The following is a 13777-nucleotide window of genomic DNA, read 5'->3' on the forward strand; positions in this document are numbered from 1 at the left end:
GTTTGTCATTGTGAACGCAATGAGTCTCATTGTCTCTCCCTGCCGTTGTCGGAACCAGTACATGCAGTAATAGGAAGCACTCTTAGTATGACTGCAGTTCATTTGTGCAGATTTACCCTGTGAAGCCCATAATATTGGAGTCTGTGTAACATCATTGGCTTCTGAAAAATATTAATAAATTAGTTCAATTTTTTTTTTTTTTTTTTTCAGTTAAGTCCAAAACAATGATATAGGAAGTTAATGACATCCTACCTGAAATATGTTGCAGAATTATCAGTTTAATGATTATTAGCATAAACATGTTAGTTCTCTGGCTGGACTAGAAATGCCAGAAATAGAAGGAAATCATACATGCTTTAATGGAGAGACACAGGATGTGACATCACCACGACTGAGTCTGTTCTCTGTTTTTTAGCAGACTCAATGAGAAATCTAAAACTTGCTTGTACCAAAGTACAAGTGTTGTGAAAATGCGCCATTCACAAAGTATCAACATTAAATTTGTCCAGATTATGTTGGACTCTGTTGTAGATAAGAATCTATTATAATGGGACACTAAATTTGCTGTTCAACAATATACAATAGGTCATGAGCTCCCCCTATTGTTTTCATTTAAAATGACAGGTGTGTTCTGCTGTAAGGAAAATATTTTGTAGGGAAAAGTCAAATAGCACACAGCTATAATAATGACTGAACACAGAATGATTGTGAACAGTTTAATAAACAAAACATCAAGTAAAATATTTGAAGCAGAAAACATGTTCGATTGATGATTGTCAAGCAGAGAGTGTCCAGATACTAGTCTCATCAATCTGTTTGATTTATTCATTTCTTTTTGTAATCTGTTTGCTTAAATTTTTTGCTATTTATCTTAAGAATATAGTATACTTGACATTTCAGGTGCAAGCCAAAATTCAAAGGTCTGGCCTCTGAGCGACCCATAGTTTTTTGATCAGTGTTGTTTAACTGGCAGTTTACATTAGATTAAATATCTCTGGCGGTTTGCTGCTTATTTTCATGGAAAGTGATTAGGTATAACAAGCACATGCTTCACATGACTAAGTGACTGGATCTCCTCACGAAAGCTGACAGTTTCAAACGCTTCTCATTATTGGACTATGAGGGACTGTTAAGAAATGCTGCTATATTTTACAGCTCTACTTAATTGAGCTGTAAAACTCTGTGGCTTCTTTCGAGTGCATTTCATTGTTCTACAGTGAAGCCCGTGTTTGTTCTAATATTTGTTTTTAATGGGTTCTGCTAACGAGAAATTCTCTCTGTTCTTGTAATCTTGTAATTAGCTTGTTATGACAACATGCAACAAGAGAGCGAGCTTTTTTCTTTCTTTCTTTGAGTTCACAAGATGTCCACAATGTCATGTCTTCACCTTTTCAGTTAGTGGGGTTTCTGGATGTTTCCGATTTAAAGAAAGTTCAAAGAAAGAAAGAAAGAAAGAAAGAAAGAAAGAAATAAAGAAAGAAAGAAAGAAAGAAAGAAAGAAAGAAAGAAAGAAAGAAAGAAAGAAAGAAAGAAAGAAAGAAAGGACAAATATGAGAGAGGTAAATTAAAACAATGTGTAGCATTTCTCGGTAATTTGGAACAAAATGCTGAAATGCTCAATCTTTTATTTCATGTTTACAATCATATTCACATGTTCTGTCAACGTTTAAATGGGAAAAAATTGTGGACTGCAGTGAAACACATTGCAAATATCTCAGGGGATGCATATAAATCGAAAACAGTTTACAGGGATTTCCTAACAAATATTTATCAAGTAGTTTTGCTGCTATTATACCCGTCGATATCATCAGTCAGATTGTTTGGTAAACTTGGATTACCACGTAGATGTCTGGCACGAGTGCACAAACCAGAGAGTTTTGAGATTTCACAGTGCGATAAAAACGTATAAAGTTTATGTTTTGTCTTAAAACGTCTTAGTGTTTTAGAAAATATGTTGTTGGTTAACATCTCCTGATTAGATATTCTACGCAGAACCCTTGATATACCATATCAATATGTTGCAGAAACACACCAGTTGCATTTGAGTTGATCACTGTTTACTGGTCCCGATAACCCAAAAGCTTAAAGTGATCAGGTAAAAGTGTTAAATGTGGTCTTGTCATGTAGTGGAATGCCTTCGGCCCCGCGAAACTCAGCCGCAATGTCATCAAAAGTGCGTCCCTTGGTCTCAGGAAGACGAAACATGGTGTAGGTGAAGGCGAGCAAGGCCATACACATGAAGAGGAGGTAGACGTACGCCCCACACATTTTCTGCAAACAAGGTTCAGTTGTTGAAGTAAACTATTATATAAATGTGCAATACAGATCTTGTGTGCTGAAAATAAGAGATGCACATACCAGGAGAGGTGGAAAGAGCAGTGCTAGTACAAACTTCCCTCCCCAGTTAAGCATACTAGTGAAGGCCATGGCAATGGGACGAGCCGACTGGTCAAAAAGCTCAGCGGCAATGAACCAAGAGATTGGCCCAGGCCCCACTTCATAAGCTGAGATCAGGAAGAAAACCACCAGCACCTGAATATTACGAATCTCTGGAACCACGGTCTGAGGATTGAGAAGAGAGACGAGTAAAAGTCAAGAATTTTGATTCATCTCTGGTGTTTGGAAACATAATGAATCTCACCATTATGGAATATGTGATGGTCATAAATAGATTGCAGAGCGCTAGTGACAGAAATCCAGCAAGCAACAACTTCCTGCGTCCCGCTCTCTCCACCAAAAAGAACTTTGCAGAAGGGGAAAAAAAATATTACAAATCTTTTATTTAAATATTTCACCTTTAAAGTCTTTTAAAGGGCCAAATAAACTTTTTCTAGGACTAGCAGGTTTCATGTAATGAACAATCTCGTGATCAAATGATTTAAAAGACAATTAATATTCAATGTCATGTTATGTCAGTGTGTTGGTTTCATTTTCAAAGACTTTTAGTTTGATTCTCTTTATTTCCACTTGTCCTCGATAGAGCTGCTTTAAAGCTGAAATTGATTTTGTTTCATAACTGATGAATTTTACAACATTAACACTGTTATTTTCCTGTTTATTAATGTGAAGCTGCTTTAATATATATTGTATGAAGCACTATATAAATAAATGTGACTTGACATGAACAGCTAAAACTATATAAGCCAGTAAAAGATAAACAATGCTGACAATAAAATAAGGATTATTTGAACTAATTACAGTAATCACCAATAACAGCAGACTGAATTTGTAGATCATGTAAGGAATACTCACTGCTACTATGGTGAATGCCACATTGACGGCCCCAACCCCTAGTGTCAGATATTTGGCTTCATCAAAATTGGACTGGGCAAACATTTTTGTAGAATAATTTATGATCTGGAAGAAAAGTAAGACATGAGGAATAGTTATTCTGGGCAATTTTACTTTGCTTGCAAACCCTTTGGAGAATCCATGTGAAAAAACATTATAAGCACATTCAGCTCGTTCTAATTTGAGATTAGATTCTTGATGAAAAGAACTTTAGTGGAATTGGGGTTTCACTTTATTTTGATGGTCCCTTTAACACATTCTGTTGACTATAAGTAACGTTGCACCTACATGTCTACTAACTCTCATTAGAGTGTAAGTTAAGTATTAATAGACTGGTAGGGTTAGGGTTAGATTAAGTTGACATGTAGTTGCAAAATTACTTATAGTCAGTAGAGTGTCTGTTAGAGGAGCGTCACAATAAAGTGTTTTAAGATATTAAGCAGACAGTCTACTTATACTCCAGTGAAAGTTAGTTGACATATAGTTGCAAAGTTACTTATAGTCAACAGCATGTTCAAAAGGGACCATCAAAATAAAGTGTTACCGGAATTGGCTACAATATGGAATACATCACTTGTTCTAGTGACATTGGACAAAATGGGTAACAGGACTAGAAAAATGTTCAAGTACAAGGGAATTTTGCTAATACTCAAAAAGTGTCAACTAAATCAGATACAAAAATAGTGTGTAATTCAAGCCTTGAAATATTTTCAGCCCCATCTATTGAATTTGCCATCACCATTAGATTCATGGAGATATGGAAAGAGGAATAAAAAAAAAAAAGTTAAATAAATCATGAATCATAACTCAAAGTGTTGCCTAGAAAAATGAAATATGATCATGTTTAAATCAGATATTGCAGTGATGTACATTCAGGCAAAGGAATGATTGTTCAATTGGAACACCAACCGCATTGAATCCAGATAACTGGCTGCCCAGGTTTATGATGAGCACAAGTATTATCGGCTGTCTGTAGCGCCGCTTCTTGAGGAATTCTCTCACAGTCACTCCTGTTTCACTATGGGCTGCTTCCTCTCTCATCTCCTCCATTTCTTTCATCACCATCTCTGGATTTCCCCGAAGTTTTCTCAGGGCTGACAAAAGAAAGAAAGGAGGATGCTGGATCAAACTTCTCTTCACACTAGGTTCAACATGTTTACTTCTGTTCTAAGTGAGTCATGAGTCAACATTCTGTCCCAACGGAACTGTCACTAACTCACCCGCCTCTGCTTCTTTTTCTTTGCCCATGTTGATGAAGAGGTAGCGGGGGCTTTTAGGGCAAAAAGGAAGGATTATATACTGGAGCGTTGCAGGAATAAGGGACAGAGACAACATCAGGGACCAGTATTTCTCTGTACCCAATACCGTTTCCAAGCCCACCACCTGAGATATACACAGAGCAAACCATCAGGCATGCATTGATGAGATCCAGGCCTGTATTTACGATTCACGTAACTTTTAAGGGCAAAGCTGGAAACGGAATGGGAGCAGGTGTGTCTCACCATTCCCAGCAGAATGCCTGAGGCGAAGGAGACCTGGTTCAGCGTTGCAAAGGCACCGCGGAGGTTTGTGGGCGAGACACCCTGGATGTACAGCGGGTTCAGACTCATCACCAGGCCGCAGAACAAACCAAAGATCAGCCGGCCCACGATAAGCACTTCAAATGACGCTGTGGCTTTGCTCATGAACATCAGACAGGCACCCACCACCGATAAAGCATTCACTATCAGAATTGCATTACGCCTGCAAGGAAATGTATTGATATAATTATTTCAAAATAGCATTCACATACTTTACCACTGTGGGTGGGCCAATTAATAATATACTTGATCTTTAACAATAATATAATTTATCTTTATCAGTAGCTATCTCACTTAGCTATTTCATGTGTTCACACTCTGAATTTCATTTGGGTTACGGAACAAAAATTCACAGAAATGACTTTTAAAATTTTATTTTGATAGTCCACTTTATACATTCTGCTAACTGCAAGTACCTTTGCAGGCATGTGTCAACTAACTCTCATTAGAGTATTAGTAGACTGTATGCTTAATATCTGCTAACACTTTATTGTGATGCTCCCCAAAACAGACATTCTACTGACTATATATTTATTACATGTCAACTCATTCTACTAAATAACCCTAACTCAACAGTCTACTAATACTCTAATGAGTTAGTTGACATGTAGTTGCAAATAAATGAGAGTTAGTTGACAGGCAGTTGCAAAGTTACTTATAGTTAGTACAATATCTGAAGTGGAGTATCAAAATAAAGTTCAACCAAAAGTACAAATTGTGAACATTGTAGAGTCATGAAGTGAATTTTATATTTTTAAACATAATGGTAGCAGAAAGATGTTTGTAAAGAGAAATGCAATGGGTTCTTCACTGATGGATGGAATGGGATGTATGGATGTTTATCATTACTAACCCTAATGCTATATGTCTGCAATATTTGATCCAAATAAATACATACATACACTTACATACATAAATATTCAGGCACAAATGGCTTTTTTTATTTATTCTTGAAGCACAAGTTTTCTCACCTCCCAAAAGTGTCAGCAAGACCTTTGACCCCAAGTGAACCAAGCAGTGCTCCAAAGTCCTTAATACTAACAGAGAGGGACCACAGGAATGTGAGACTGTGCTCTGGTATTGACTGATTGTGTCTGGATCTCCATGTTGAGTTGAAAAACTCCTCAATGACCTCAATGAAGAAAACCAAAAGGATGTAAATAAGATACAGTACATGTACCACAACTTGCTACATGCTCTCACACACACACTTGCATGATACACAGTAAAGTCCCACAGTCATTGTTGATTCAGCAAAACTGTTGCATGAACACACTAAGTATAAACATTTGGCATAGTCAATACTTTCATTTCAGACACTTCATAATACATCAACAAGCAAACAGCATACGTAATGCTAACACTGACCAAAACTCAGAGCAGCCTGTAATTTTAATACTTTACTCTGAATTTCACCTGCTTGAAAGACATGACTAATATCTTGAGACCAGTCCCAATGTTTTCATAATGAAAAAGCGACCGGAGGGAACTGGACTATATCCACACACAGACGATAAATCAACACAAGCTAGACATCATAGCTACCTGTGCGCAAATATGGAGCGATCCAAATCCAACGCTGGCTGAAGAGAAATATTCTGTGTCTTGGTAAAGTTTATTCAGTGTTTTATGAGGGCCCTGAGAAGTTTGTATGTAAACTGAGAAACCATGCTAACCAGCGGCTGGCCCCCAAAGTCAACTCTACTCACTCGGGCAGGGGCATTGATGTTGCCTGTGTGGTATCCTATCTGGAGGGAGCCGAGCACCGCTGCCACGATGGAGGTCAGCAGCGGGACGGTCAGCTGATTCTGAGGCCAAGGATGAGGTTTATTGATTCAACAGGGCAAACACATACAAGGCATTCTTGGTAGTGCTCGAACTATATATCCAGGTACATAGACTGTATAATACAACTAATCTTGCTTACAGTTTATTATAAAGGGTGAAATGAATGAGTTACTGATATGCACTAACCTCCTTAAAAGTCATCGGCCTTGAATGAATCTCACCGCCTAAAATGAAGGGGGTGAAAATGTATTTTTACACTGAATTTTGCATGAGTTTCTTGAATTGCATTATGAAGTGAAAACAAATTACTAATGAAAATGGTCCAACATTTAAAGATGCTCAAGTGGTTGCTTAGCTGAAATATAATGCAATATTTATTGAATGATTTTTAAGTTCATTCATTGCCATTGTCAGGGTTGGTTTTGGGTTTTGTTATCACTTTCATGTCTCATGTCTTTTATTTTGTAATTCTCACTGTCATGCTTCCTGGTTCCATGTCATGTGATTCCTTGCCCTCATGTGATCATATCTTGTGCTTCCCTTGTCGTATGTTTTGAATGGTCGATCGTCTTTATTGCTCACAGGTGTTTCTTGTTAGTCATTAGTCTTGTTGTATAAATAGCCCTCATGTTTCCATTGTATCTTGTCTAGCTTTGTTCGTGTAACCACTATTTGGGGAGTTTTATGTGTCTGGCCAAGCGTTTGTTTATTTTGTTCATGTTTGGATTAAATAAATTGCACATGGGTTCCGTTAACTTACCTAAAGTGGACTACTTACACCCATCATGTGATGTGTGCATAGAAAAAAAAAGTGTGTAGAAACAATTTTCGATCAAAATGGCTAGTAAATATCACAAATCTGCAAGTAAAGCATTCACTGTAAGAAAAGTTGCTGCCTTAAATTAAGTACAGTCAACTTGGATGTTGAAGTAATTTCAACTTAAATTACATTAAACTGACTTAGAAAATAAGTTGAATCTTGTATAACTTATATAAAAAAAGAAATTTTGAAGTAGAAAGACTTGTAAAATCTACTCTAATAAGGTTTTTTTTCACAGTGTAACATGAGCATCAGAAGCACTGTGGAGTTAGCAGTTCCAACTATTCAAATGTCTAATATCACTTCATTTTATAACATACAGAGTTGATGTTTTTATTCCCCCCAAAAAAGTATATGAAGTATTTGTGCTGACAAGTTCTCTTCAATAACAAAATAACATATCGCTTACCGGCGCGTAACAGTCGGGATCGGTTACGGATGCCAACAGCTCTGCTCAGAAATGGCTGACAGTGGCTCAAAAATGTCCTCACTGTTCCCTGGCACCTCTTGTGTATGTCTTGACTTCATCCATGAAATTACACCTCACTGAAGCACAGGTGACCGGCGTTCTGCAGAATGGCATCCATCTATCCCAAACTGTCTCTGAAACCCCCCACACCCTTCTCTTTTTCCTCCCCCTTCCACCTACGGTGAGCCGTCCCTCACACCCCTGCACATACCGAGACTCACACCACCGTCTCTGGGACCCCTGAGAGCCGCAATGAAGTCACACCGGCCTGGTGAATTTGAGCTGAGTCTGATGGAATTGCAGCAATGAACCTTCACTGCTCATGGAGCTCTGGGCCTTTTGACCAGGCCAGCATAAGATATATTTTGCCTCAAAACACATTTGATTTACACATCTGGTGTTTTATCAATACATCAGGTTTGCTAAAACATACATAGACAAAAATCTCAATAATGGTGACAACCATTAAGTAAAAAAGATGAGCTAACATCATCACACAACATATAACTAACCTCATGACATCCGTAAAACAACTACAGCATAAATAAAGTCAGTATTTATGCACAGCAATATTGTTTGATATGTAATTGACAGACAAACTATATTAGTTGTCTATGTATTGTCTATATTGAGGTAGAATTTTTTTTTTTGTAGTGTCAGACTTTGCTTCAACCACTGTAACACAGTCAGCAGAGCTGTATGATTATTGCATAAGTATTATTGTGCGTCTATGAGTGAGTGCGTATAGGTCTCATGCATTTCACATGAGCATGCAACAATTCACAACCTTTAGGGTTTAGTTCAGTTAATGTGTGAGTGTTTGAACCGCTTCATTTGCAATGTATGCAAATGTTTCAAAGTTGTTTTCATTTCACTGTTGAACAATGACAATTTTTGTACTGTTGAAGTGCAAAACAAAATTTTGCCAAATTAATGTTTGAAATTCAATATGTTCTGTCAACAGTGCCCATTCATTTTGATTCATCTCTCAATTTTTATTTGTTGCTGTTCTAGGCAGATGAACTTCTGCATTACCTGTTTGATAAATTTGATCAATTCTTGACATATACCACTTTAATCAGTAATATATATACATTATTATTAAAACATTAAAATATTAAAATCATTTTACATTTTTTGTTATCTTAAACCCCCAAAATGTCAGGTGGTGCAACTTTCCGAACAAATAAACAGACTAAGAAACGATTTAAAATCGTGTCTTAACAATAAACAATTAGAAATACTATATGGCATCATTTTAGGTTTAAAACCTTTCATATAAACAAATTTGATAAATATCAGTAGTTTTAAAGCTGTTGAGATAACTGAAAAACTTGTATGTCAGGGTGGCACAACTGAAACCATATTATGAATTGACATAACAGGTAATAACAGTAAACATTATAAGGCATCATCCAGACGACCCCAACTGATCCTTGTGGCAGAGTGAAAGGCAGGTTACACTTTCCATGTCAGATGGTACAACTACAGTATATATACATGATTCAATATATACATCCATCATGACTCAATAACATGCAATACATCAGCTTTTTTTGGCCAGAAACCCATTAATATCTTGTCTGGCTGTTCTTTGGCTACATTTAACTCTGAGGGGTCAAATAGTGAAATAGCCATCTGGACATGGACTTTGAGAATGCCGCCTCCGTGCGCTCCTGCAGTTTTAGATTATTTATTTGATAAATAAAAAAAAAAAAGGTAAATCTTAATAATGAGTAGTAACATACATTCAAGACTCCTTGTATAATAAAAGAACAGAAGCACCCCAAACACGTTTCAAATTTGCATTTGCAAAAGTTAAAATCCCCATGTGCTGTAATGCATGAGTAATATATCTCCATCTAGACTCCTACACATCACTCATTTATCTTTTCCTAAATTATACTTAAGTGTTCAATCTGAGACAAGGAATCCTTATAGTGTGAAAAAAAACCTGCCATATAGAGAACAAACCAATTGGAGTTGAACATGTGGGCTGCTTCATCTGTAGCCAGATTTATCTACTCATTAAGACTTCAGATCATGATTTACTGTACACTTCATATGCACTGAGGAAATGAAGCCAATTGGGAGGCGAAGAATTCCCAGGGTACTTCATAATTATGAGCAACCAATCCAAGAGAATAAAAAGGGGAGGCCAAACACAGTGGGATAATGAAGAGAGGTGAAGAGGCATTCCTGCGCACAGACCACATCACAAGTGGGCAGAAACAGCAGGACAATAAAAGTGGGTGAAAACACTATAAAGTCAGAGTGCCCTCTGTGTGCCCTCAGGGGTGCTGAGTTCCAGGTAAACCTCAGCGAAGCATGTGACTCACTGCTGTTAGCGCAGAAACCACGTCATCCGGCTGCTCTCCTGTTTCATTGTGCTTAGATTGCTTGAAATAAAATTCTAATTTAACTGCTTCACTGATTTCATTTCAAGGCGTTTTGAGAAAGTGGATATTTTAACTCAATGTTACTTTGACTTTCATTCTCCTATCAGAGGCCAAAAGTAAAATTGGACGCATGTTTTTTCAATTGTCCCCCAACAGGGGGCCTACGTTCACACAGAATGACTTGCCCTTCTATAAATACTGCCACAGATCTACAGTAAAGTTGCTGTTATTCAATTTTAATAATTCCATCTTTAACCATAAAGTACATTTCATAAATGAGCTTTTCTTGTTTATGATCATCAACATAAGAACTAAAAATAAAGTAAATAAAAATTCTTTAATTTAGAGTTTGTAGCACTACTCATTGTATTTAGAATGAAGCTGGACTAAAGTTAGTGATTTGCAATGAGAGTGGATTATGTGATCAAAAACATCTGGCCTATACACAATCCTTTTTTTTTCTTCTTTTTTTTTAACTACAGAAATTACTGAAATTCATCAGCAGAAAACATTTTCCATTTTTTTACAAACTGGCAGTGCTGATAAAATTGTTTATCCATTGCAGTAAAATTTGAGACAATCAGAAGTTTCTTCCAATCCAAAATATAATAAAATACAGATGTTCCAAAACTGAATCCAAAAGAGTGTAAATCCCAAACGAGCGTGTATTAAATGTGTTAAATTAGCTCTCCATCACAAACAGATCATTTTGTTTATTTTTATTTTTAGTTATTCTAGTACACCAAAACTAAATAAGATTTTATAAATATATATATATATATATATTTTATGGGGACGCCGGACTGGAACTCAGGTCATGGATGCTGCTGCTGCACCTGACCACAAGGCTACAGTATAGCTCTGACTTTTCCACCTGTTTTATCGGACGCCAGGAAAAAAAAAAAGTTTGTTTATAAGTTTTCATTATATCATGTATCATGTCTATAGCACAAAAGGTGCAAGATGAATTTATACAAATAATGTTTAACTTGAACTCCATTTCCAGTGCGATGAATCCATCCATCCATCCATCCATCCATCCATCCATCCATCCATCCATCCATCCATCCATCCATACACAGTAAGCAGTACTGTTCCATTCGGATGCGTAGCTCAAGATGAAGGATAAAAAAGGACAGACACCTGCCCTGATTAGCCCAGCTGTGTTCTCAATCACACATCACGCCTGTCTGGGATATGACCTTTGACCTCAGTCTTAGGCCTCCTGGCAGGTGACCCCTGACCCTGGAGAGCATGGCCTGTTAGGCAGGTGCTGCTCCAGACAGACAGACAGCAGTGTGTTACACACAAATGTTTCACACTGCTAGACCTAACATGCCCCTTTCTAATTTCACAAGGTATTTTGCTTTAACTATTAAGTGCATCATTGTCTAAATGACTCCCCTCCACGAGCTCTAATGTGCTTTATAATGGCTTACAGAGTTTTGCACATGTGTGGAACTGCTTATGTAAGATCCTTATTTCACACTAGTGAATCAAAACATTTGGACTGACTCCTTCAAAATATTGCATAAAACGCATTATACCGGTCCATTTCTTTTAATCAAATCTGGTTATTTTTCTTTAGTCCATTGAAATACAGTAAAAAACTGTTTTCGTAGCTCACACTAGACTGCTGAAACCTCTTTAACTTTATTTTTCTATCAGACTTTCAGCTTATTATGAAAGAAAGAACACTCTTTCAAAGAACAGATGGTCTAATTTACCCAAAAAGTCTTCAAATAACATGCATTTTGCAACTAAATAGGCATAATCAGCCAACAAAAAAAAAAAAACACTGGACTAATACAATTCTAATGTTCCTCTTGTGTTTCTGTCATTCTAATTCAACTTATGGCTTGTGGCCAATTTGATTCTAATTCATTAATTTAAAAGGAGATTTAAATTCTGGATTTTGTCCAAACCCATATAATATACACTCAATATACACCTAAAATATTTGCAAAGAATTCAATAATGTTGTTGGTTTTATTAAATGTTCCTTGTCTCTAAATCTTTATTTCAGTCGTCCACTTTAAACATTCTACTAACTATAAATACAACTACATGTCAACTAAATCTCATTAGAATATTAGTAGACTGTTAGGTTTGGGTCAGTATAGTATAAGTTGGCATGTATTTGCAAAGATACGTATAGCAGAATGTCTGAGGAGCATCATAATAAAGAGTTAGCAGATAATAAGCAAACAGTCTATTAATACTCTAATGAGAGTTAGTTGACATGTTGCAAAGTTACTTATAGTAGAACGTCTAAAGTTATGCTTTGTTTTAATAAAAAAATAGGCTAATCTTATAAGCTATTAGGCTATTGTTTTAAACCTAACATCTTGCATAAATGATTCTATGAAATCAAGTCATTTTTGTCCCTTCACAAGGCACATTGTAAAAAAAATTATATGATCAATAAGTCAAACCAACATATAAAAACATTTAAAATTGTCATTTTAATATAATTTAAGAGGAAATGATATATACAGCCATTTTTTAAATAAAAAAAATAACAAAAATCAGTGTAGTGTATATGTTTTACAACCAAAAAATGTCATACGTTAAAGTATAAAGTGGTGTAATCTGAAGGTTGCTGATTTGATTCCATAAGGGACCATAACCTGTAATAAATGTACTGTAGGATTCTATGGATAGTTGTCTTCTAAATGGCTACTTTCAGTACATAATTATGTACTTTTTTCCTTCATTATGTGAACTCGATGGTAATAAATGAACACTTAATTGATATTGTAATGAATAAAGTATGACTGAAGTTAATTAACAGCATTTCTAAGTAATTCCAATGTTTTTTTTGGTTTCAATAGTCAATAGGTTTCTTAAGAACAATGGAAATCTATTATCCTCCTCCGCAAAGCACCCACACACACACACACTCTTTCATGTACACATCCCTAAGCAGCTGCGTCATTAGAAAATTCTTTTGAACTTCACACTGAAAGTCAAATGCCACATGTGTCCGTGTTAGACACATGCATCCCAGCTGCTTTACAACCCTTATTTCATTTCTCCACCCCCGCTATCACCAAAATCCTTGACCCCACCTCTGACACCACCCTCGTCTTCAAGAACTTATCTCCTTGTGTGTGTGTGCTTCTGCTTCCAAGGGAAGATCAAACTTTGGTGCCTCAATGCTCTACTGCATTTCAACAATGATCTCACATCCTCTTTGGATCTGTCCTTGTTCGATATCAGCAGACATCTGATCAGTTGTGCACCTGGGAACAGGGAGTTGCCTCTTTTATAGAACTTCTCGCTTTCATCGCCATTCCGTACAATTCTGAACATGTGGCCTTTTCTTTGCAGTGGACCTTCGAATGGCGATGGTTTAGGCCAATTCGGTGGTTGGGCGACTGGTTTAGGCCCATTCCCATTCTAAATACCTTTCTTTTGAGGCACCTTC

General features: G+C 36.6%; 1 protein-coding gene across 1 annotated transcript; it reads right to left on the reverse strand.

Annotated features, from left to right (window-relative positions):
- Positions 1-1598: 1598 nt before the first annotated feature.
- Positions 1599-7989, reverse strand: slc2a1c (solute carrier family 2 member 1c). Its single transcript, XM_084394227.1, has 11 exons — positions 7889-7989; positions 6846-6883; positions 6581-6679; positions 5843-6003; positions 4794-5034; positions 4512-4674; positions 4201-4385; positions 3253-3357; positions 2642-2743; positions 2359-2562; positions 1599-2271 (listed from the first exon to the last, which is right to left on the reverse strand). The coding sequence occupies exons 2-11, from the start codon at positions 6858-6860 to the stop codon at positions 2092-2094; spliced, it is 1455 nt and encodes a 484-aa protein (XP_084250353.1). The 5' UTR covers positions 6861-6883; positions 7889-7989; the 3' UTR covers positions 1599-2091.
- Positions 7990-13777: the final 5788 nt, after the last annotated feature.

The sequence above is a fragment of the Rutilus rutilus genome (assembly GCF_951802725.1).
Source record: "Rutilus rutilus genome assembly, chromosome: 21".
Classification (NCBI taxonomy): domain Eukaryota; kingdom Metazoa; phylum Chordata; class Actinopteri; order Cypriniformes; family Leuciscidae; genus Rutilus; species Rutilus rutilus.